Source organism: Natator depressus, chromosome 21, assembly GCF_965152275.1.
Source record: "Natator depressus isolate rNatDep1 chromosome 21, rNatDep2.hap1, whole genome shotgun sequence".
Taxonomy (NCBI): domain Eukaryota; kingdom Metazoa; phylum Chordata; order Testudines; family Cheloniidae; genus Natator; species Natator depressus.
The window spans coordinates 1264518-1285336 of record NC_134254.1 but is presented as its reverse complement, the minus strand read 5'-3'; the positions used below and the strand labels follow the sequence as shown (position 1 = coordinate 1285336).

At 53.4% G+C, this 20819-nt stretch overlaps 2 protein-coding genes across 3 annotated transcripts; one reads left to right on the top strand and one right to left on the bottom strand.

Annotated features, from left to right (window-relative positions):
• Positions 1 to 201: 201 nt before the first annotated feature.
• On the bottom strand, positions 202 to 11262 carry AP4B1 (adaptor related protein complex 4 subunit beta 1). The gene is made up of 10 exons (XM_074935842.1): positions 11104 to 11262; positions 10491 to 10715; positions 9030 to 9160; positions 8270 to 8417; positions 7016 to 7512; positions 6124 to 6207; positions 5059 to 5162; positions 2918 to 3125; positions 2197 to 2481; positions 202 to 1914 (listed from the first exon to the last, which is right to left on the bottom strand). The coding sequence occupies exons 1-10, from the start codon at positions 11214 to 11216 to the stop codon at positions 1487 to 1489; spliced, it is 2223 nt and encodes a 740-aa protein (XP_074791943.1). The 5' UTR covers positions 11217 to 11262; the 3' UTR covers positions 202 to 1486.
• DCLRE1B (DNA cross-link repair 1B) lies at positions 11242 to 19190 on the top strand. 2 transcript variants are annotated; one of them, XM_074935845.1, is made up of 7 exons: positions 11242 to 11579; positions 12637 to 12858; positions 13419 to 13584; positions 13978 to 14160; positions 14540 to 15097; positions 17332 to 17400; positions 18753 to 19190. In XM_074935845.1, the coding sequence occupies exons 1-7, from the start codon at positions 11370 to 11372 to the stop codon at positions 18776 to 18778; spliced, it is 1434 nt and encodes a 477-aa protein (XP_074791946.1). In that variant the 5' UTR covers positions 11242 to 11369; the 3' UTR covers positions 18779 to 19190. The 2 variants fall into 2 exon arrangements, with proteins under 2 accessions (XP_074791946.1, XP_074791944.1); XM_074935843.1 differs by having other exon boundaries at positions 11244 to 11579; positions 14540 to 19190.
• The last annotated feature ends 1629 nt before the right edge of the window (positions 19191 to 20819 follow it).

Sequence of the window (20819 nt, the reverse complement as noted above, 5' to 3'; positions counted from 1 at the left end):
AAAAACAAGTGAAGGTTTAAGAGAAAAAGCCTGACCAGGAGTTAGCCAAGGACAACTATAACAAATCCACGGAGATAAACATCTAAAAAAATAAAGAGTACACAGAATATACCCAAACTTGGTAGAAATATGAGTACAGTGAACAAGGAAAGCCAGAAAAGGGGAGGGAAAAAGAAAAAATACTGAAACACAAGGCTATGCGTGGCTGTGAGAAATATCCAGAACTGACAAGCTGCCCCACATGGATCTAGTGGGAAATTAATAACTGACCAAAGCAGAGGGACGTAAAGAATACTGTGAATGAAAGCTGCAGTAATAAAACCAGGAACATGATACACCACACTGCTGGACAGAGCACTTTACATAACCGTCCTAGTTAAAAAGGCAACAAGTTTGGGTAAAACCTGGTTTTAAAAAAAAAAAAAAAAAAAAACATTCCTCTTGTAAATATATAAGTTAGCTATGTCAACTGCAACGGTGCAAAGATTAGTGTGAGCAGTAAAGAGTCAGCTAGCCTAGTGACCTAGTCAGGCTGTGCATATTAATTCGTGCCCACTGTGGCCTTAGGAGAACTCACTCACTCTCAGGTGTTCTTATAGTTCCATCACCACAGAACCTAAAAGCTGAGGTGAGAATTCAGAGAGGCAAATTCTTCCTCTGCAATGATGTATTTCAGTTAGAAAATACATTAGGTTTTTTTTAAATAAAAAATCCTGATTTTTAGAAAACAGGTGCTCTCCCCCACATCAAATCCCTTTAAAGCAGAGCTCCTAACCCTGAAGGGACGCTTCCCACAGAATTGCATCCACCGATGGACAGATTAAATCCCGTGAGAAGAGAACCAAACCAAGCACTGGAAAATTCTCCCCGAAACAGAGCCAAGGAGTTATTCTGCCCTCTCTGCACCTCTTAACACAAGAGAAGCAACTCTAGGATCAAATTCTCAAAAATGCTTTTCACTGGTTACCCATAATTCTAACTAAACCTGGGGCTGTGCCCACCCTGACTTGTTTGTTTGTTTCTGGTCCTGAGGAAGTACAACTCACGGTCACAATTCCTAGTCAGCTATCAGCTCACTCCTTTCCCAAAGCTCTCTAGAGAGATCTGATGCCAATATTTAATCTCTCTCTTACTCATGTAACTAGCACTGGAGTTGCTCCTGCTTCAGTGACCACATCAGAAGCACCACACTGATGATCCATCCCCCAGCCTCCAAAGTTGTGAGGTCTTGATGTATTTTGAATCTCTCCCATGCACCTGTTATAATTCAGTATGTGAAGAAACTAGCTACGCTCACATCATAACCTGGGCCACACACTATTCCCACTGGCACTAAAGGCACCTCTAAGGCAGATCAGGAGCTGTTCAAGGCTCTTACAAACAGTTTAGAAGAAGAGCAATTTAACTTCAGTAACACCACTCTGAGCTGTCGAAAAGATCTTCCCTACACCCCGAGTGAGCCTGCTCGGAGCAGGGCTTAGAGGAATCAGGATTTCAGCCCTAGGACTGTCCCCATTACAGTCCTTAACACTGAGATAAAGTGTTGCAGCGCCTCAGTCCTCTCCTCACTCTGCTTCACTGAAACCTGCATCTCTGAGTTCTCGGTCTCAAGCACCAGTTCTGTTAGGAAGAGACAGCCAGACTCATCCTGGGCACTGAGATAGGCCTTCCATGGCTGGGCACCAGCTTTGCTCATAGCAATAGTCTGGATGTGGACAACCTGAAGTGCAGTCTGTATGGTGTCTGGGTGAGCAGCTCCACACCAGGGCAGAGCCTGCTGGCAGTTCACATCCAAACTCAGCCAGGTCTTCTCAAACTGCTCCGCAGTCAGGTGTGCCTTAGGGATTAAAGTCAAGCCAGCTGAGTCGGAATGAACCTGGAGAACTTCCTTATTCCCTTCTGAAATCAGTGATTCTGAAATCAAATATGGAACAGGGTGAGAAATGGCATTGGGAATGCTGCCCACAGTATCACCAAGACCTATCAGCAACACAAACCCAGGAAGCGTAATGCCTCCAATATTCCACCAGGGTGAGCACACTGTGGACAGCCAAGTGTTAAGTGAAAGGCTCAGACCCCATAAGAGCCTTTTGTACTCAAGGCTTCAGTGCTAAAACCTGGGATCCTCCCAGAGGATCAAACATAGGAAGATTTATCAATGGGGGAAGGCATTTTTCTAGCTGAATGTGTGACTACCTGTTCCTGCAGTCATGGGAGCAGCACAGTGAAAGCCTCCACAGCGAGGCTCCATTGCCCAGTTAGCAGTGACAACTTCCCAGCATGCTTTCCCATATACGGGCACCAACGTGTTAAACTCTGAAGCCCATTTGTTCACAGGTCGCTCAGCCTGATCCTCCAGGAGTCCCAGAGAGGGATCAGACTTGGGGCTGCACAGCACCCGCTTCGCTTCTTCCACGCCAGCTTGTAAGAGACGATAGTAGAACAGCCCCCGGTCCCGTACCACCATATCAGTCTCTTCCTCTGGAAATACGAACACACACACGTTCACTCAGGGCATGCTAGAACTCATAGATCAGACCTCAATGGAAAACCCTTAGCTGGTACATACCAACAGGCTCACACCTGTATCCTGAGTGCTGTCCATTTCCTCTACCACTTTGCAGAGCTAGGGGCCAAACAGCAGCTAGGTGGTAAATGGGGCAAGGGCAAAGAAGCAGACAGGAAGAGGGCTAGATTCTGCATTTGCGCCCACATAGGAGGATTTCAAAAAACTTATTTTAAAACTAGTCCGGATCTTAGAGCTGAGGAGTTTCTGCCACAAAATTCTCCATCTGTCACTGCAGTGTGTGCGCGAGTCCCCAGCAGGGACACACCCACCTATGCAGTAATACAGCAGGTGCCCTGACAAATTTAACACAGGGCTGCAGGCATGAGAGTCTCAGCAACATGTACCCACCTATGCAGTAATAGAGCAGTCGCCCGAGTACGTCCTGGCATTCAGCAGGACGAAACAGGAAGAGTCGGACCAAAGCTGTCAGCAACTCCATCTTCACTGCTGGAAATGTCTCCGATCTCACATTCTCTACAAAGTCCTCCAGAACATAGGGAGCATTGGGAACTCTCTCCCCATGCACCCCCAGGAGCCAGATCAGCGCTTGCTTGCCCTGGGGAGTCAAACAACAACACCGGATACTCAGAGCCAAGCCACTCCATACTGCACTTCTAGTGCAATCTGTGACCAAGGACCTTTGACACCAACTGGCAGAAGGCACTGGGGTACATAGGAGTACAGGGATCGCCTAGGTTCACCAAAAGGGGTCATGTGGTGGCCATAATCATTGCGAGATGTATGTAAGGAAAGCATGAGGAGTTATGTATACGTGCTGAAAATTATGTTCTCTAGGTTTTGTAGGTAAAGGCAAGTCACTCGAAGATACTGTGCCTTGAGAGAAATTTCTCCAGACAGGAGATGGGAGACCTGGTGGACCATTGTGTACCGTGGGTCTTACAACACAAGTTTAACATATTAAATCAAATGCTAAAGAAGAGCTTGCGGAGACTTCAGAAGGAAATTAATAGGAACAGCTGTGGGAGGAGTAGAAACCTATTTTCAGGTAAAGATCAAAGGTCTGGTCTGGAATATCTGGGGCTCCACAGAAACACCCTGGCATCCTTCAATCTCTGAAGACATGTGGCTAGTAAGATTGAAGTTATGAAAGGGGATCTCAGCCATCCTGGCTAAAAACACTGAGAAAAGGACTTGGAGTAAGCTATCCTGTAGGAGACGGGGAATGTCTTGTGAGTTAAGTTTTGGCTCTAAAAGGCACATCATGTTATGATTTCCCTTTACATGTAATCATCTGTTTCTAATATTTTTATTTACTATCATTTGAACCTCTGCTCTTTGATAAAGTTATTGTTTTCACTATAAATCTATTTAAGTGCTGTGTGTTAAGTGGAATGGGGATCCTGAGTTGAATCCTGTGGAAGCAGTTGCGCACTGTTCTTTTGGGAGTAGCAAAGCTAAGTTCTGTGAACGTTCAGTGGAACAGGAGCTGGGTAGTCCAGAAGGGTGCTTGGAGGACTCAGGGATTGGTACATGCCTATTGCTAACCTATAGAGAGAGTGCAGTGCCTGCGGACACCTGGATGGCAGTGCTTGTATTACGAGAGACTGGTGCAGCAGGCACTGACAAGACTTCCTCACGCTAAGGGCAGGAAGTAGTGAGGTGCCTCATAACTCTGGGTACCCCTGAGAAGAATCTCTCCACCACTGGAGCATCAGGTGGACTGGGAACCCCTGCCTGCAGCTCACCAGGATGCCTCTCAGCTCAAAACTGTTAATTGGGGAGAGGAGTATTCAAGACAAGAGTCTCCCTATATTTAAATAGTAACATCAGCCAACAAAGAAACACCCAGCACTTAATACCAGGCTTTTCCTCTCCAGAGCACTGGACCAGTGCGAACCAACTGCCTCAAGACAGTCCTGTGAAGCAGAACTATTGTAATACCCTTTTACAGACCGGCGAACCACAGCGGAGAGGAGATGGGACATGCCCAGGCAATAGCATGATTCCATGTCAGAGCTGGAATAGAATTCTAGAGTCCTAGCTCTCAGGCTAGTTCCCCAGACCACACTTCTGTATGCCTTAAATACTGTGGTTATCTGGGGTTAAGGGAAGTGGTGGGATCTCCGTTGTCCTAGCCCAAAGGGGGCCACGTACAGACAACAGGGCTGACATCACCGTACCAAGGAGGGGCCTGCAAACAGCGCTGCTCTAAACTGCCAAGCAGCAGGTGCTCACAGATTCAAAGGCCAGAGCTCCCCTGCACCCCATGGAGAAGTTCTTCTACAGCCTAGGAGCTCCCATCATCCAGATGCTCTTGAGATTCAGCCTGAATTTGACTAGGAGGGATGGGACGTAACTGAACAAAGGCATACTCCCTCATCCCACCCCAAATGATTCCTCTCCCTCCGTGGTGCTCACACCCTTCAAATACTTGTTTGGCCACTCCAAGCAGAGCTGGCTCTGTTTATCAGAGTTCTACATGACAGGAGAAGGATCGCCATTTGGTTAACTGCATGAAGCCTCCCTACCTCGCTGTCCTGCATGGCCTCCTCACAGCTGGGCAGAGCCTGGCACACAGCCTCAGTGCACTGGGGACACAGCCACACCAGATCCCGAAAAGCCTGCACCACAGCTGCAGTGGAACAGAATGCTCAGCATCTAACAGCAGCTTTTTAAAATCACCACCCAAGAGAATAATTCACCACCTATCAGATCTGTCCGATTCGGAGTGAGCCAGGTCAGTGCAGCACTCATTCATGCTACTGGGAGCACTTTTCTCCAAAGCCTCACAACACTGGGGGTTGCCATAGTAAATGTAAAGCCTTTGTTTCCCCCATCCAAAATTAAATGTTTACATGGCAAAGATTGCTTCTTTGGCTGCAGTGAAGCAATCTTCCCCAGCCATCCCCTCTCCTTGAGAAGGCAGACTGACTGACTGTCTCACAGTGACAGTGATTTAAGGTGAGTCTCATCAGCACTCTACAGCAACTACTGCCAACTTATAAAACTTGCAAATACATTCTGAAAATTAATTCATTTGGTGACTGTAAAAACCTGCGATTTTGAAAGGTCATAAAAAGTGGAGCTAAATTATTCAACAGAAGCGAGAGAAATAGTAAATTATGTTAGATCTGAAAGCAGCAGGAAAACCAAAGACAGCAGAGTCAGTTACATCAGTGACTGAAATTACAAAAGGGGCAGAGACTAAAGCAGTCAGTGGGAAACAACTTCAAAGTCAGAACTTTCAACCAACTTGACCTTTATAAAAGAGCCATTAAAATCTCAGTACAGTCCCTCACTCCCTGAGCTAGCAGATTCAGTCCACATCACACGGTGGATAGAGCCGTGTCCAGTCCCCGCTTAAGCACAAGGAAGGTAGCTAAGATGGAAGAAGTTATAAAGTCCAGACAAGGAAGATGCCAACCAGGTTAGAAGCCACACATGATTATCTTGTGGTCACCTGGACGGGGATTTCCCAAATCCCGGCCCAGAGCCACACAACTCTACCAAAGCTAGACGTTCTGGTGGTGAGGCCATTTCCTGGAAGTGTGAAGCAAGCAAACCCGAGAACTCAGCCAGCAGCAAATCCTTACCTGAAGTGATATGTTCTTGCTTAAGCCCTAGGAGCTCCGTTAGAATCCCCACACACTGCTCCGTGTACGTCCTGGCAATGCTGCCTGAGGAGGCACCAAGGGGAACAAGGCAAGCTTTGGTCAGAGAAACAGACAGGCATGCCTACACCATCCACCACAAAGTCATGTTAGAGTGATATTTTACCTCGTCTGAAAACACCTGTTAGCCTGCTATTACAGCAGAGAAACAATCTACAGGTTGGTCCTGCTTTGAGCAGGGGGTTGGACTAGATACCTCCTGAGGTCTCTTCCAACCCTAATCTTCTATGATACCACTCACTACAGCCAAAAAAATGAAAAAAAAATCCTAAGGACAGTCCTCTAGTTCCCTCAGCACACACACGAATGAGAGAAAGCCTGGTACACCTAAGGGAAAAATCCATTCACAAATAAAAAACAGATATTTTAAATGCAATATTAGGGATCCCAAACAACCTTAACTCTGCCCCCCTAGCACTACCCAGAAATTTAGAGCCCACCCATCCACCCCACAGGTTCATTACAATTCCACGTTTTCATGCTCACTAATAAGATGGGTGGTTGGGTAAAGTCCCCTCATGTGCACATCAGCGAAGCCCAGCCTACCAGGAGCCTATGGCTTGCGAGCAACTTAGCGTTTCTGGGGCACCCCACCCAGGCAGAGCAATTGTGAAATGCTCAGCACAGCACAGGCTCAGGAACGCATTTGTATTTCTAGGGATCTGGCTCAGCCCGGGGTGTGGCACACCGGGACGGCTCTGACACCGAGTGCTCTTTCGTCACTGGCCTAGGCTTGTTTCAGTGGAGAAAGGCCTATTTGAGAGATTTCAGAGACAGCCCCCAGGTGTTTCTGAAGCAAAAGCAGAGCTCTTACCTATGGCGAAGATGGCCCCCTGGGCAAGCTCAGCTGACACATCAGTGCAGTAACTCTTCAGCTCCTCCAGCACCTGCTGCACATTCTCATCATTCACCAGCTCACACAGCACTTCCATCTTCTGGGATTTGATGTAATGGGGCTCCGAGTAGGAACAGAAGAACTTCTTGTAATGGCTGCTAAAGTGGCCAGGCAGGCTTCCCAGGATCTGGCGCACATGACACAGGGCAGCGAAGCAGAGCTCCCGGCTCTCGGAGTTGCAGGCTGCAAGCAGTGGCCCCTTCACTCTAACTAGTACATCTGTCTGTACCTGTGGGAAGTCCTTGGCCAACACCAGAAAGAGTTTGGTGGCTGCCATCACAACACTGGGGCTGCTGCTCTTGAGGGACCCATCTAGTAAGCTGAGGATGTCGAAGAGTTCTTCCTCACTGCGGGGTTTGTAGCGCAGCAGGAAGGTCAGCACCTCACTCTGTCCCCACTGGTCTAAGTCAGACATTCTGCCAAGAAAAGTAGCATGGTAAACAGGTCACAAAATATGCAGCACTACACAAGGATCATTCCAGGGTAGAGCCTGCAGCTGTTGCACTTTGTATGGTTTCAATACACCCACCAGTTGCCAGTTTTGTACATGCTGTTACCAGCGTTCTCTCTCAAGGGAACCAATCAGTTCACATGCACATTGAAGCTGAACTCTGTCTCAGTCACTCACACCTCCCCTCAAGCACTAAACCAGAGAGAAACACTGAGAAGGTGCATCGCTAGAGCAATAGAGAAAGGATGCCACTCCCTTGACCAAACCAGCTTCTCTTCAGACAGGTCTGGGTTGATTCCTTCAGAGACTGGACACCATCACTGCCACATTACACATATTGGGATGCAGTGGGACGGACAGGTTAGAACAGCTGGTCCTACACTGATTTGCCCCAGCTGTTGTCAGGGAAGAAAAAAGTTATAGATACGCTAGGATACAACTTGTAAATCTAAATAAACCAATAGTTGGTTACAAATTTCTCCTGGAATCTCAGGTTGGTTCTCTGCATCACTGGGAAGGCCTCAGATTTCACATGTGACAGTGAGGTTAATCTGGCACTCTCCTATAATTTGTGGGCGAGTGAACGACTTACACCACTGGAATTTATTTCCAAAGCCTCCTCTCAGCTCTGCCAGGAACTGTGACATCTGCTCTGCTGACATCCAGAACAGAAGGGGATTTCACTAGAGTGAAGCTTCCAGCTTCTCACACAGAGAACAGACCTTTTGAGAAGGTGGTGGGCTATGGGCTTGTTGATGACAACTCCTCCTTCCCGTCTCAGAATCTCTTCTAGAGCCCTCAGACAATTCACCACTACAATGGGATCCTGGTCACGAAGCAAACTGTATAGCTCATTCACCAGCACACCATCTGCAGAGACACAAAGGCACTTAGATCATCAGAGACTCAGAGGCACTGCATCCATTCAGGCAAGACAGTCACCGTCCACGAGCAGCCTCAGGAATATGGGGACCACGACACAGGGCCTGGGAGGGAAGAATTGTTACCAGCAAACTACAAACACCCTTGACTTTCCAGTAACATTAGAGTATGGCATAGGTATTCTCTAAAGAGCCCTCTCTACACAATATCACTGCACGTGTGGCAGTCAGGTGCTAGAGGAAGAGGCTCACACATAGCACAGAAAAAGAAGCAGGAAAGGAAGAGTTCCAGCCCAGTGAGGAAGCAGATATAAAAGGAGTATTCTTCTGTGGAAACTCACCCTGCCAGATCTCAAATGCCCAAGAAGCAGATTCCATTCGGGATTTGCCTTACGTTCACAGGCTGCCCTCCCTCCCCTCCCCTCCACTCCTATGGGATCCAAAGCCAACGCACAACCCAGTGAATCCAGGCCAAACAGGGAGCCTTGACTCTAAAGAGCAGCATCTAAATGAGTTGTATGTATCTTATCTAGTAATGAATGCTGTAGGACAAAGAATGACCATACCCCCCCTTCCTCAAGTGCAAAATCTGACTACTTACCCACTTCGGTGTCACCTTGGAGTTTCTGCATCTTTGCACAGCCAAGAACAGCTACTCTCCTCACATAGGACGCTTTGTCTCGCAGGCCATTCAGAATGGGCTGCTGGATGTACTCCTGTATGCCGGGCATCCTATGAATAAGTATGTATCATGCTAGATTCATCCAAAATCCCTCAAGATATCCTGTGGTGCTCCCCCATCTACAGCAACCACTTTTACAAACCAAGGGCTTTCCTTGCTGTTCTCTTCCAATAATTCCCCTACATACCGGTAACCATTTCCCATTCTGTGCACATCTTTTTTGCATCTTTTAAAATAATTATGCAGCATAAAGAAAACACTCAAGGTATTTCTGTCATTTTTAAAGTCCTGAGTCCCCATCCTCTGTGTGTTTAGAATACCCAAGAACTGCTATTCAGATGAATACATTAGAAAGCCAGAAGGGATCACTGCGATAATCTAGGCTGACTCACTGCATAACACAGGCCATAGAATGATCCTGAATTAATTTTTATTTGGCCCAGAGAATATCTAGAAAACCACCTCACCTTGATTTAAAAGTTGCCAGTGGAGAATCCATCATAACCTTTAGTAAATTGTCCCAATTGTTAATCACCCTCAATGTTAAGAATTTACTCCTTACTTTTAGTTGAATTAGTCAAGATTCACCTTCCAAACACTGGATCTTCTTATATCTTTGTGTGCTAAACTGAAGAACCCATTTCTAGATATTGGTTTCCAGGGATTTGTAGTTTGTGGTCAAATCATCCCATTTCTTTAAATAAATTCAACGCACGCACTATAACACTCGGGCTATGTCTACGCTGTGCACCTTTCAGTGACGTAGCTGCTGCTTGTCAGCAGGAGAGAGCTTTCCCACCAACAAAAAACTTCCACCCCCAACAAAGGGCAGTAGCTTTGTCGCAAAAGAGCTCTCCTGCCGACAAAGCGCCGTTCACACCAACGCTTTTCACCGGCAAAACGTTTGTCCTCCGGGGTGGCTGTTTTTCCCACACTACGGAATGACAAAGGTTTTGCTGTTCAGGGGCCAGCGCAGACCAGCGGGGCTCAACCGATCTGCCACTGTGGGCTGCACCCAGGGCTGCCCGTGCGGCTCTCAGGACCTCCCATGGCCGCAGCTGCGGGCTGAGGGCGGGGAACCGCTGCTCCCAGACGCGCCTTCTTTCGTCCTCTCCGTGGCTCTTCCCGGAACCCCGCCTGTTGGTCCGCAGCCTTCCCGAATCGCCGCCGCCGCCAAAAGCTGGCTGCCCCAGCGCCCGACCCAGAGGGGCGGCCGCCTCCCTTCCGCGACCGGAGCGCCCCGCCGCCGACAGGCCCGGCCGGCGGGAGCCCCGGCGGCGGTGACGGGCACGAGGGCGGGACGCCCCGGCCAGCGCGGCCCCCGCGGCCGCGGCCACAGGAAGGGTCCCGGCCCTCGGCCCCGCCGAGGCGCTTCCTTACCGGAGGCCGCACAGGCTGCGGAGCGCGAGGCCGCGGACGGCGGGGCTGGGGTCGGAGCAGTCTTTGCGCAGCGTGTTGACGGCCAGCAGCGCCAGGCCGGGCTGCAGGGCCGCGTACGTGCCCATGTACCAGTAGACCAGCTTCTTCTGCACGACGTCCCGCGTGGCGCCGGCCTTCGCCATCTCCGCGAAAACCCCGGACACGTCCGCGCCTTGCGCCATACGCCTGCAAGCGCCGCGCGGGCGGCAGAGAGCGAGGCCGAGCTCAGGGCAGGGGCTCCCGCGCTCTCCCCCCGCCCCGGCGCGCGCTCTCCCCGTCCCCCCCGGCCCCTCCCGCCGCGCGCGCGCTCCCCCCCCGCCGTCCCGCCGCGCGGGCGGCAGAGAGCGAGGCCGAGCTCAGGGCAGGGGCTCCCGCGCTCTCCCCCCGCCCCGGCGCCCCCTCCCCCCCGGCGCGCGCTCTCCCCGTCCCCCCCGGCCCCTCCCGCCGCGCGCGCGCTCCCCCCCCGCCGTCCCGCCGCGCGGGCGGCAGAGAGCGAGGCCGAGCTCAGGGCAGGGGCAGGGACTCGCGCGCTCGACCCCGCCCCTCCCGCGGGAGGCGCGCGCACGGGCCGTACCGGATCACGCGCAGCAGCACGTTGCGGAAGCGCAGCCGGTCGGCCTGCGCGTGGCGGTTGGACAGGGCTCGGCGCAGCTCCGCCACGGCATCGTCCGCGCCCCAGTGCGGCATCCCCGCGGGCCCGGCGCGCGCCGAGCACCGCGCTGTCGTGATGTTGTTCCGGCAGGCACCGCCCCACCCGGCTCTGCCGGATCGGCGCAGGAAGTCCCGCCCCAAACCGACCGGGCAAGCGGTAACACCTCTCACTACGCACGCGCCCTGAACATGACCCAGAGGGCTGCCGTCGCACTACGCATGCGCAGCACATCCAACGTCCTCGAAGAGCGCGGCCCCGCCCACCATACCAAAAGAACGCATGCGCCTAATCGGCTCTACGACCGTGATGCACTTCGCGCTTGCGCAGTGCAGCTCGCTGGTGCTGCCACTCAAGTTACCGGCGGGAACTGGACGTTCGGGAACAATCCGGGTGATCGGGTGAGGCAGAGCCTGACGGGAACGGAACAGGGGGCTCGCTCCGGATCCACCCCCCTGCCCGCCCCCCTCGCTCCGGATCCGGCCCCCCGCCCCCCCTCCCGCCCCGCAACCTCCTCCCTCCCCCCGCCCCGCCCGCGCCCCTCGGTCCAGATCCTCTCCCCTCGCCCCGCAACTTCCCCCCCGCCCGCGCCCCTCGCTCCGGATCCGCCCCGCCCGCGCCCCTCGCTCCCGACCCGCAACCACCCACCGCGCCCCTCGCTCCGGATCCACCCCCCCCGCCCCTTGGTCCCGCCCCGCCCGTGCCCCCCGCAACCTCCCGCCCTCGCTCCGGATCCACCCCGCCCCGCCCTCGCTCCGGATCCATCCCCTGCTGGTGCCCCTCGCTCCGGATCCACCCCCCCACCCTGCAACCTCCCCCCAGACCATGCCCCTCGCTCCCGACCCGCAGCCCCTCCCCACCCTTCCGGTGCCCCTCGCTCCCGACCCGCAGCCCCTCCCCACCCTTCCGGTGCCCCTCACTCCTGATCCGCAGCCCCCCTCCCCACCGTGCCCCTCAGTCCCAACCTGCAGCCCCCTACTAGCCAGTGCCCCTCACTCCAGACACGCAGCCCACCTTGCTCCCAGCTTTCTGGTGCCCCTCAGTCCTGATCCACACCCCCCACAACCTGTCGGTGCCCTTCGCTTCCGCCCTGTCGGTTCCATCCCACTCCCGATCCAGGCTGCCAGCCTTCTGGTGCCCCTCGCTCGATCCACCTTCCCTGCCATGACCTGCCAGGGCCCCTCACTCCTGACCCACAGCCCCCATGCCCTGGCAGTGCCCTTCACTCCCATTCGCCCCCCCCCACTGTGATAGTGCTCCTCGTTCCGATCCGCTCCCTCCCCAGCCCTGTCAATGCCTCTCACGCCCAACTCACAGCCCCCCTCACTCCCTAGCCGACCTCCCACCACCCTGCCAGTGCCCCTCACTCCTGACCCGCAGCCCCCAGTAAACTCTGCTGATGCCCCAGAACCGCAACTTTGGGGGTTTTAATGGTGGAAATGTGTCTCTGTTTTGCAGTGCAGTGTCCTTTGCCGGCCAGGTGCCCGGGCCATGAATGGGGCTCTCATCCCAGGCACGCCCATTGCAGTGGATTTTTGGAGCATCAGGAAAGCCAGCCATGCTCGCGTGTTCTTTCTTTCCCACATGCACTCTGACCACACAGTGGGGTTGTCCAGCACCTGGCACCGGCCCGTCTACTGCTCTCCCATCACGGGGCGAATCCTGCACCACAGGCTGAAGGTAGGAGTCAGCCCACGGGAGCAGACCGCAGCTCAGGGGTCCAAGCCCAGGGCCATGGTTTGCATATCCCTTGGATAAAGCCGAGCGTCGGAAGGGTCAGAACACAGTTACTGTGTTTGCTACCCAGGAGTCTGTGATGAGGAAGGGGCGTCTTGGGACCAAGCTTTTGGGGGGGGGTTTAAGAATCACTGTTTTTCGTAATGAACGAAGAGCGAGTCAGACTGAGAGCGATCTGGCTGCAGAGCTCTGCCGTGCGGCTTGCTGAGGAGAGGAGAATGGAGCCCGTCCCTCGGGAGACGCTCTGGTCGGATTGCGGCACCCGACTCCTGGAGCAGAGCATTCTCTCCCATGGGGCCAGCCAAGGGGGCCTCCTGCCCAGGCAAAGGCAGCACAGGTCAGGGAACTGCCTGGGTGAATAGCAAAGTATAGCCCAGGGAATGGGGTTGGGTCCCCAGGGCAGCTGATCAGCTAAGTGAATGGGGAAGGAGGCCTCATCCTCGTGTTGGGAGGGAGCAGGTCAGAGGCCGCCTCCACCTGACCAGCCCTGTGCTTCCTTCCAGGTGGCGGAGCGCTGGATCTGGCCCCTGGAAGTGGGGCAGAGCCACTTGGTGGCTCTTGATGAGGTTGGTAAAAGGACCATGACAGTGACCCTGATAGATGCCAACCACTGCCCTGGCTCAGTCATGTTCCTCTTTGAGGGCCCCTTTGGTGTCATCCTCTACACAGGTACGAGCCCCCAGGTCCCAAAGACCCCCTTTGCCTTCCTGCCCAGCTCTGAGTATGTTTTGTTCTAGGGTCCCTGCCAGAGCCCTGTGCTTCCACCACAGGTCCCCCCCTGACGTTTCCCGCACACCCCGAGCCCTGCCTCCTGTCCCAGGGTTTATGGGCTCGGAAGGGGAGTCCCACCAGCACTGCCCCTTGGGGAGAAATTCGGGTCACTCACCAGGCCAGGGATCAAACTTGCATCATGCAGGTGGCAGCCCGGGCCTAGAGCCAGCAGGCGGTGGGGCTTTGGCAGGCAGAGGATCTAAGCCAGGTCTCTGCCGTAGCAGTGCAGCGGGTGGACCACCAGGCTGGACTCCCACAGTTCTGTGTGTTTGGGGTTTTGTCTTGTGCCAGGTGACTTTCGTTACACTCCCACCATGCTGCAGGAACCGGTGCTAAGGAACCAGAAACGAATTGATGTTCTCTACTTGGACAACACAAACTGCGACCCCCTGGGCGACCTGCCCTCCCGCCAGCAGGCCACCCAACAGATCAAAGAGCTGATCAGGGCCCACCCAAATCACCAGGTCAAGATTGGTACGTAGGCATCACGGCATGTGGATGGGACTGGCTCCGGAGCCGGGGGCTGACGGGAGGGAATCGCATTAGGAGGGGTTGTGGGGTGGGAGAGGTACGTTACCTCACTGCACCTGGGTTGTGCATTTGGACTGGCTCAGAGCACAGATGTAGCTAAGTTTCATTCCTTTGAGGTGTGCTGCGTGGAGCAGGTGGTGGTTTTCCTCCCCCCTCCAGCGTAGATTGGCAGGGCAGGGCCTGTCTCTTGCTGGGTGCTGGGCCCAGTAACCTATAGGCCCCACACCGTTTGCTCCCGTCCTGGTAATGGTCCTTTCTTGCTGCCTTTGCAAAACACTGTCTAGGTCTGAGTTCCTGAATCCCCTTGTTTGCTCCTTCCCAGGGGTCTACAGCCTGGGCAAAGAGTCGCTCTTAGCGGATTTGGCCTTAGAGTTTCACACCTGGATCGTGGTGAGTCCCAAGAGACTGGAGCAGATGAAAGTGCTGGGCCTGGTGGACGTGTTCACTGCCGAAGAGGGGGCTGGCTGGATCCATGGTGTGGACATCTCTGAAATCTGCTGGGAAGCCATGATCAGCTGGAACCAGCAGCACCCCACCATTGCCATTCTCCCCACCAGCCGTCCGGTGAAGATCCCCCACCCCAGCGTTCACCTCGTGCCCTATTCAGACCACTCCTCCTTTCCAGAGCTGCTGGAGTTTGTACAGTGGCTGAAGCCCTGCTCCATAGTTCCAATTGTCAAGAGAAACATGTGCCTGCCATACCTGGAGAAATACCTGAGCTCTGACCACAAGGCGTCACCTGAGCCCGGGATTCCAGAGTCTGGGCAGAAGTTCACGCAGCTGAGAGAGAGCAGGGAGCAGCAAAGAGCCACTGAGCCCCTGAGAACAGCTGCCCAGCAGCCTGAGCCTAGGAAGGACTCCTTTGCATCTCCAGAGAAAGGTACGAACTGGCTGGAGCATTTCAGGGATGTGACGATTGGCCAGCAGAGCTCCTCGGAGCAGCCCAGGGATGCTGACACCTGTTTGCAAGGCGGCTCTGTGTATTGGAGGGGGGAGAGGGAGGGAATCAAAGTGGAGTTATGCCAGCTGCATGGTGCCCAGAGGCAGCTTTTTTCAGCACAGCCCAATACACAGACACCTGCCAGAAGGCAGCCACTGCCGCCCAAGGACACCAGTGCCCGGAGGTCCCAGCACAGCACAGAGGGCACAGCACAGCCACACACGAGTTCTTTATCCTGGCGAACAGGGAAGAAACACACCTCCCATGCCAGCCCATGCCAGTCTCCCCTGGGGGACTGGGCCCCCTTAACGCTGGCCTCCGTGCAGAAGAAGGCAGCTCTCCCCTCATACAAACAGAGTTTAACCTGCCTTCAGACTGAGGAATTTCTTCCCCCAGGAGCAGCTGGTGACTGTGGCAGCCTGGCCAGTTGGCCCCCTGTGGCCAGCAGTCCCGTTGCCCGTGGGCTTGCGGAGGAGTATTTGCTTGCTCCATTAAACACCCTAAAGCAATACTCTGCGGAGAGCTTTGATCAGCAGATTGAAAACTATTTCAGGAGAGGGGAGGGGCCCTAACAGCCAGCACATGTGCAGCTAGCAGCAAAGGTCCTGTTCTCACAAGTGTTGTGTCAGTGTGTGCCGTCTGCCAGGGCCTGCTCTGAGCCAGCCAACAGGAGATGGTGCAGCTCGGGGCTTTACGCTGAAAGCTTGAGAGGAAAATGGCAGAGTTTGCAGCAGCTCCTAGATTCTCTTTTTATTGGTTTCTTGAACGTTCTAAAATTGCAAGTTTGTTGTGTCATTACTGGCCACAGTATGAGGATGACTCCCAAGGACTATCTGTGACTCTGTCCGTGTCCTGGGGCATTACCCTGGCACTCGTGCAAACGCAGATCCCAGGAGGACACTGTGTTCGCTGCACCTTATGGCAAAGGGAATTGGAATGGTTCCTGGGAGGTGAGCCGCAGGGGGCGGGGTGTGAGCTCCCAGGCCTGACTTTGCATTCATGTTCGTATGAGATAAGAGAACCATTCTCCTGCTTGACAGCAAAACAAGAAGGAAGTTTGAGAGCCCTATCTTCTCCCCCGTGCTGTTTGCATTCCTAGCTGCTGACACAGATTGGTGTGTGCTAAGCTATCCTAGGGACTTGGGAGCTTGTTTATAAGAGACAATGACGTGAAGAACTTTCAGGCCTCACTGAATCGCTGTCAGGCTGTATTTCGAGATACTAGCATCACAGGCTTGTGGGAGGCACTCCCGGGCGACACAGCGTCCCACCCTGATTGGGCCAGCTTGTGGTGGGAGCTGTAAATGCTCTCTTGTGTTACAAACTGGGACAGGAGGAATTCTGTGAACTCCAAGGACTTGGGTCTCTGGTGCCCTTTGTTGTATTGTTTGGATTCTCTACGTTCATTTGTGAACTGTTGTTTCTTCTCTCTCTGACTGAAAAAACCCCTCCAGCCCTTGACCCTTGTGCCCATGTCAGAGAGTCTGCACCTGGTCAGACCAGAACGACAGCCCCTGGCAGTGTGCAAACTCCAGGCACCTTCACTGGGTTAAAAGTCACTCTTTCAGTGCTGCCAGTGTTAGCCATGCCGCCAGCCGAGATGAGAACGTGCTCACTCTCTTGCTGGGTTAAGCTAGATTCTGAAGGAAGCGATTGCTGCCTTTTGGTTCTGCTGAGCTGGACATAACCAGCCTTGCTCTCCTTGGCGTGGGATTTAGGAACAGCTTAGCTCAGCTGACCTCAAAGTGACCCTCTGTGGGCATTTCCTTTACTTGTACCTGCTTGGGCAGGTGGCACCTTTGTCGTTTTCCTAGACAAGCGTTTGGCCTGCTGCTTTGTGCCTGTGCTGGCAGCAGGCAGGGTACAGGGGAGATGGCAGCCTTCAGGTGCTTAGTGAGTGACTCCTAGCCTGGAAGGGTTGAGGTCCCTGACAGGCTGTCCCCTGGCGAAAGGGCTTTGCTGTCACCCCCACATTGACCCCCTGTACGAGTGAAGTGAGGGCTCTCAGCGGAATGGCTGTCTGCCCAGCAAATCCCCTGCCGGGGCACTGATAAGCAAAGGCCAATTTCTGACACACCCGCTGGATGCCAGGGAAAGGTGTGTCCTTCAGAGTCACTGTGAGCCCTCCCAGGGCCCCCTCTAATTTTGTTGTCTGGTTGCTCCTTGCTGTACAGAAGGAGGCTGCTGCACTGACCTTCCCTCCCTAGTGCCTGAGGAGCATCTGGTGAATCGCTGTGTCTGGGGTAAGCTCTGAAAGTGTGTGGAGAAAAGTGTTATTTATACAAAACTCAAATAAACCAAGCTGAAAAAATCTGGCTGCTGTCGTGGTGCTGGAATAATCAGCCTGTCCCGTTCAGGCCTTCTGGTTGTTCTTGGGAAGGCACACAGCTGCAAGCAGCCGGAGTGTACTGCTGGATAATCTCCGGGTGTTCAGTTAACCATGCCCCATGATCCTCGTGCCAGCGGAGCGTCAGCATGGTGTTTCCAGGTGTGCGTACTGCAAAGCCCTGGCTACGTGGTGCCGTGTTCTCTCAGACGGGGCTTGGCAGGAGCATTAAAAACCAAGTAAGGTTTCCAACTAGCACTGTGTCTGCTGGGGAGCTCAGGTGTCCAAGGAGGGACCTCGCCAGGATGGGTCTGATCCCTCCTTGCCAGCTGCCCGTAGGGCTGCCGCTCAGAGTCTGTGCTGGAGTCACTGGAACCTGCTCCTGGAGACGGAGACCCGCATCAGCCTGTGATGTCTGCGAGCTGGATTACAAGCACCGAACTCAGCCCAGACTGAGGCTGCCCAGCAATATCCTTGGGGCCTTAAGGGCTGCTCCTAACCTGCACTACATGAGGCAGATTGTAGCCCCATGCAGGGTATGGTCCTGCCATGTGGTACTGACCGGCCCTTCCCATCACAGCTGGCTCCCCACCTCTCTGGGCTGCAGGCCATGCTAAGGTGGGAGGGGCTTGCTGTGACCAGCCCTGTGACAGAGCAGGGGAACAAACAGTGGCGTAACACTCCCATGTGCCATCCTGGAGGCACCACTCACCGCAAGTCAGCCACATGTTTGCACGGGTTCTGCAGGCCTCCCTGCAGTGTGGTTTGGAGGTGCACCTGGCTAGCGCTGGATTACGTGTGTTGGACCCCAGGTGCGAGGCATGCAGTAGTGGCTGAATTCAGCTTTCATCTAAAACCAAAACTTGCTCTCATGGTTCTGAAGAAAATCTTGAGCCCAGGACCCATGGAGGCAGTGGGGTGATGTCTGCCCGAGCCTGCAGGGCAGCCTCCTTCGGAGAGAGGCTTAGCAGACACAACACTAGAGCCAGAACCAGGCAGATCAGGCCCTTCCTGCTCGGGCAGGACCCCCTGGGTGAGAGAGGTTCAGGCAAAGCGCTGAGTTTGGTGGGATCGGCTGCCCCTTGGTGGGGCTCACGCTCCCATTCTCCTGCGGTCTTGCAGCTCCACAGGTCCGTTTTGGGTGATGGCTCCCATGCAGCATTCCCTTGGGGCACCAGAATGGGAGTTTGTGTTGACTGCCCGCCTTTCAGGATAGGCTTCGCTCAGCAGTGGAACAGGTAACAATGATGTGTTTCAATTGTCCACCAGGCCGCTGCGTTCATCTTGCCCCTTGAGCCGAGCAGGGTGGGTCACACGGCAGAGCTACTGTCTCAAGCTAACCGTAGGCTCAAGGAGACCTTGCCGCACTAGCTACACCCAGGTACACGACAAGGTGACAAGATTTTCTGCACAACTATGAGGGCCAGAGATAACGATGGCACAGCTACACTACAACCTGCTGCAGGCGCAAGTCCCGTCAGCATAAAGCTGCCGCAGAACATATGTTGCTTGTGTGCATGCGCGCTTGGCTCCTTGCGTCGGTGCTGTGCGTGCTCACCAGGAGTGCTTGTGTCAGTACGCAGTGAGTACACCATTGGTAGGTGTGTGTCTGTGCACCCAGAGTGCATCTGGCCACTATCCAGTGCCCTGTCTTTTGGGGGTTTGACAGTGCACGGCAGGGCTGAAATGAGACACGCAGGGGTGACTGGGAGCGTGCAACTTTTCCCATCCCATACTGTTGCCTGTACCCTGGAAACACCAAGCTGATGCGCAGCTGGCACCAAGCTGTGGGTGTCACTGTTCCCAGGCAGGAGTGGCAGGGGCAGGGATGCCATGTGGAATATTGGCGGTGGGGGGGAGGCGTAGAGAGGACTTGCAATGGCGGAGTTCCATTTTCCAGGCTCCTGTTCTAATCACTAGACATGTCCCTGCTTTTCTGAGTAGCTGTGTAGTTCTCTTCTGCCATATGCTGTAAATGACCAATGTGGTTTGAGCAGTTGCAAGGATCCTGCCCTCAGGTTTACAGCCGTGGCTGTTAGTCCCTTGCAGTGATAGATAAGCAACCTACCCCTTGGTGAATGGCTCAGCCAAGTGCTGTCGCTGTGCTTACTCTTCAGAAAGTTAACCCACTTCTTTCCACCACCCAAACCCAGTGAACGTCCTACAGGCTGAGCGTCTGCTCCCAGCGGCTGAACGTAGTGAGAAGCTGCAGCGAAAACTCTGGGTTCTGCTACTGGAACATAAAAGGTATTTCCTGCCATTTAGTGGACATGACTTCAATTACATAGGAGCAGGGGAACCTAAAGCCTCTCCCACAGGTCTAAAGGGTAGAAAAATTTTGCAGAAGAGTCTGAATAATGGTAGAAGTGAGGGAGATCTCCACCACAAAGCTGCCTGTGTGTGAGGTACATTCAAGGGCTTCCCAGAGTGCCAGACGGGTGTTTCTGCTTCTGTTGGACCCCAAGATGCTTTTTTCTGTGTGACAGCTGCCGCTTTCTGGGGAGGGCCTGTCGTGCCTCCGTGGGTCACAACTGAGACTACCAAATTCAGGACAAGCTGCTGGGGAAAAGGGCTAACACACCCCAAAACTGGTGGTTATTCTTCTATGAGATATACCAAACCAGCAACAAAATAAACTTATGTCTCACCACATTGGCTAACAAGAAGTCAGAAATGCAGCCTCTTTAGGTATTCCAGTCCTGGATTCGACACCCAGACACCAGATTTAAAGATGGGTGGTTATTTGAAACCAATTTCATCAAACAAAAGGGTTCTGATCCCAAAGGACCAGCCACATACCCAGGTCAATATATAACTCAGATCTTCCCCAATAATCATGCTATTGCCAATCCTTTAGTATTTCAAATCTAAAGGTTTATTTATAAAAGGAAAGAGAAAGGAAAGTGAGAGTTTAAAATTGGTTAAAGGAATCAAATACATAAAACAGTTGCAAAGTTATTGGATCAGGCTTGTAGCAGTGATGGAATAAACTGCTTGCTTGTTAAGTCTCTGGTTGCTTCCAAATCATTGGAAAGTCCTCAGTATCTTGGTTAGAATGCTCCCATTAGTATAAATCCATAGTCCAGAGGTTTGAGCAGGAAAGAGGCAAAATGGAGGTGCTTCCAGGGCCTTTTATAGCTTCTTTCCATTGTTCTCACTGTGGAAAATTACAGGGAACAAGATGGTATTTGGAGTCATATGGGCAAGTCACATGTCCGTGCATGCTTCACTTCACATGCCATGGCAGCGCTTTAACGTGGCTTGTGTGGTCGCGGCAGAGCACTGGGAGAGCTCTCCCAGAGGTGAAAAACCCACCTCCACGAGGGGCATAGCTCC

What these genes read in the sequence shown, in the direction of transcription:
- AP4B1 (XM_074935842.1), bottom strand. Translation starts at nt 11,216, where the DNA reads ATGCCGCACTGGGGCGCGGACGATGCCGTGGCGGAGCTGCGCCGAGCC. An exon ending in GTGCTGCTGCGCGTGATCCG is followed by an intron (nt 10,716 to 11,103) that starts GTACGGCCCGTG and finishes CGGCGCTTGCAG; the next exon opens with GCGTATGGCGCAAGGCGCGG. An exon ending in ACTGCTCTATTACTGCATAG is followed by an intron (nt 2,482 to 2,917) that starts GTGGGTACATGT and finishes TCGTATTTCCAG; the next exon opens with AGGAAGAGACTGATATGGTG.
- DCLRE1B (XM_074935843.1), top strand. Translation starts at nt 11,370, where the DNA reads ATGACCCAGAGGGCTGCCGTCGCACTACGCATGCGCAGCACATCCAAC. An exon ending in TCCTGCACCACAGGCTGAAG is followed by an intron (nt 12,859 to 13,418) that starts GTAGGAGTCAGC and finishes GCTTCCTTCCAG; the next exon opens with GTGGCGGAGCGCTGGATCTG. An exon ending in TGGTGTCATCCTCTACACAG is followed by an intron (nt 13,585 to 13,977) that starts GTACGAGCCCCC and finishes GTCTTGTGCCAG; the next exon opens with GTGACTTTCGTTACACTCCC.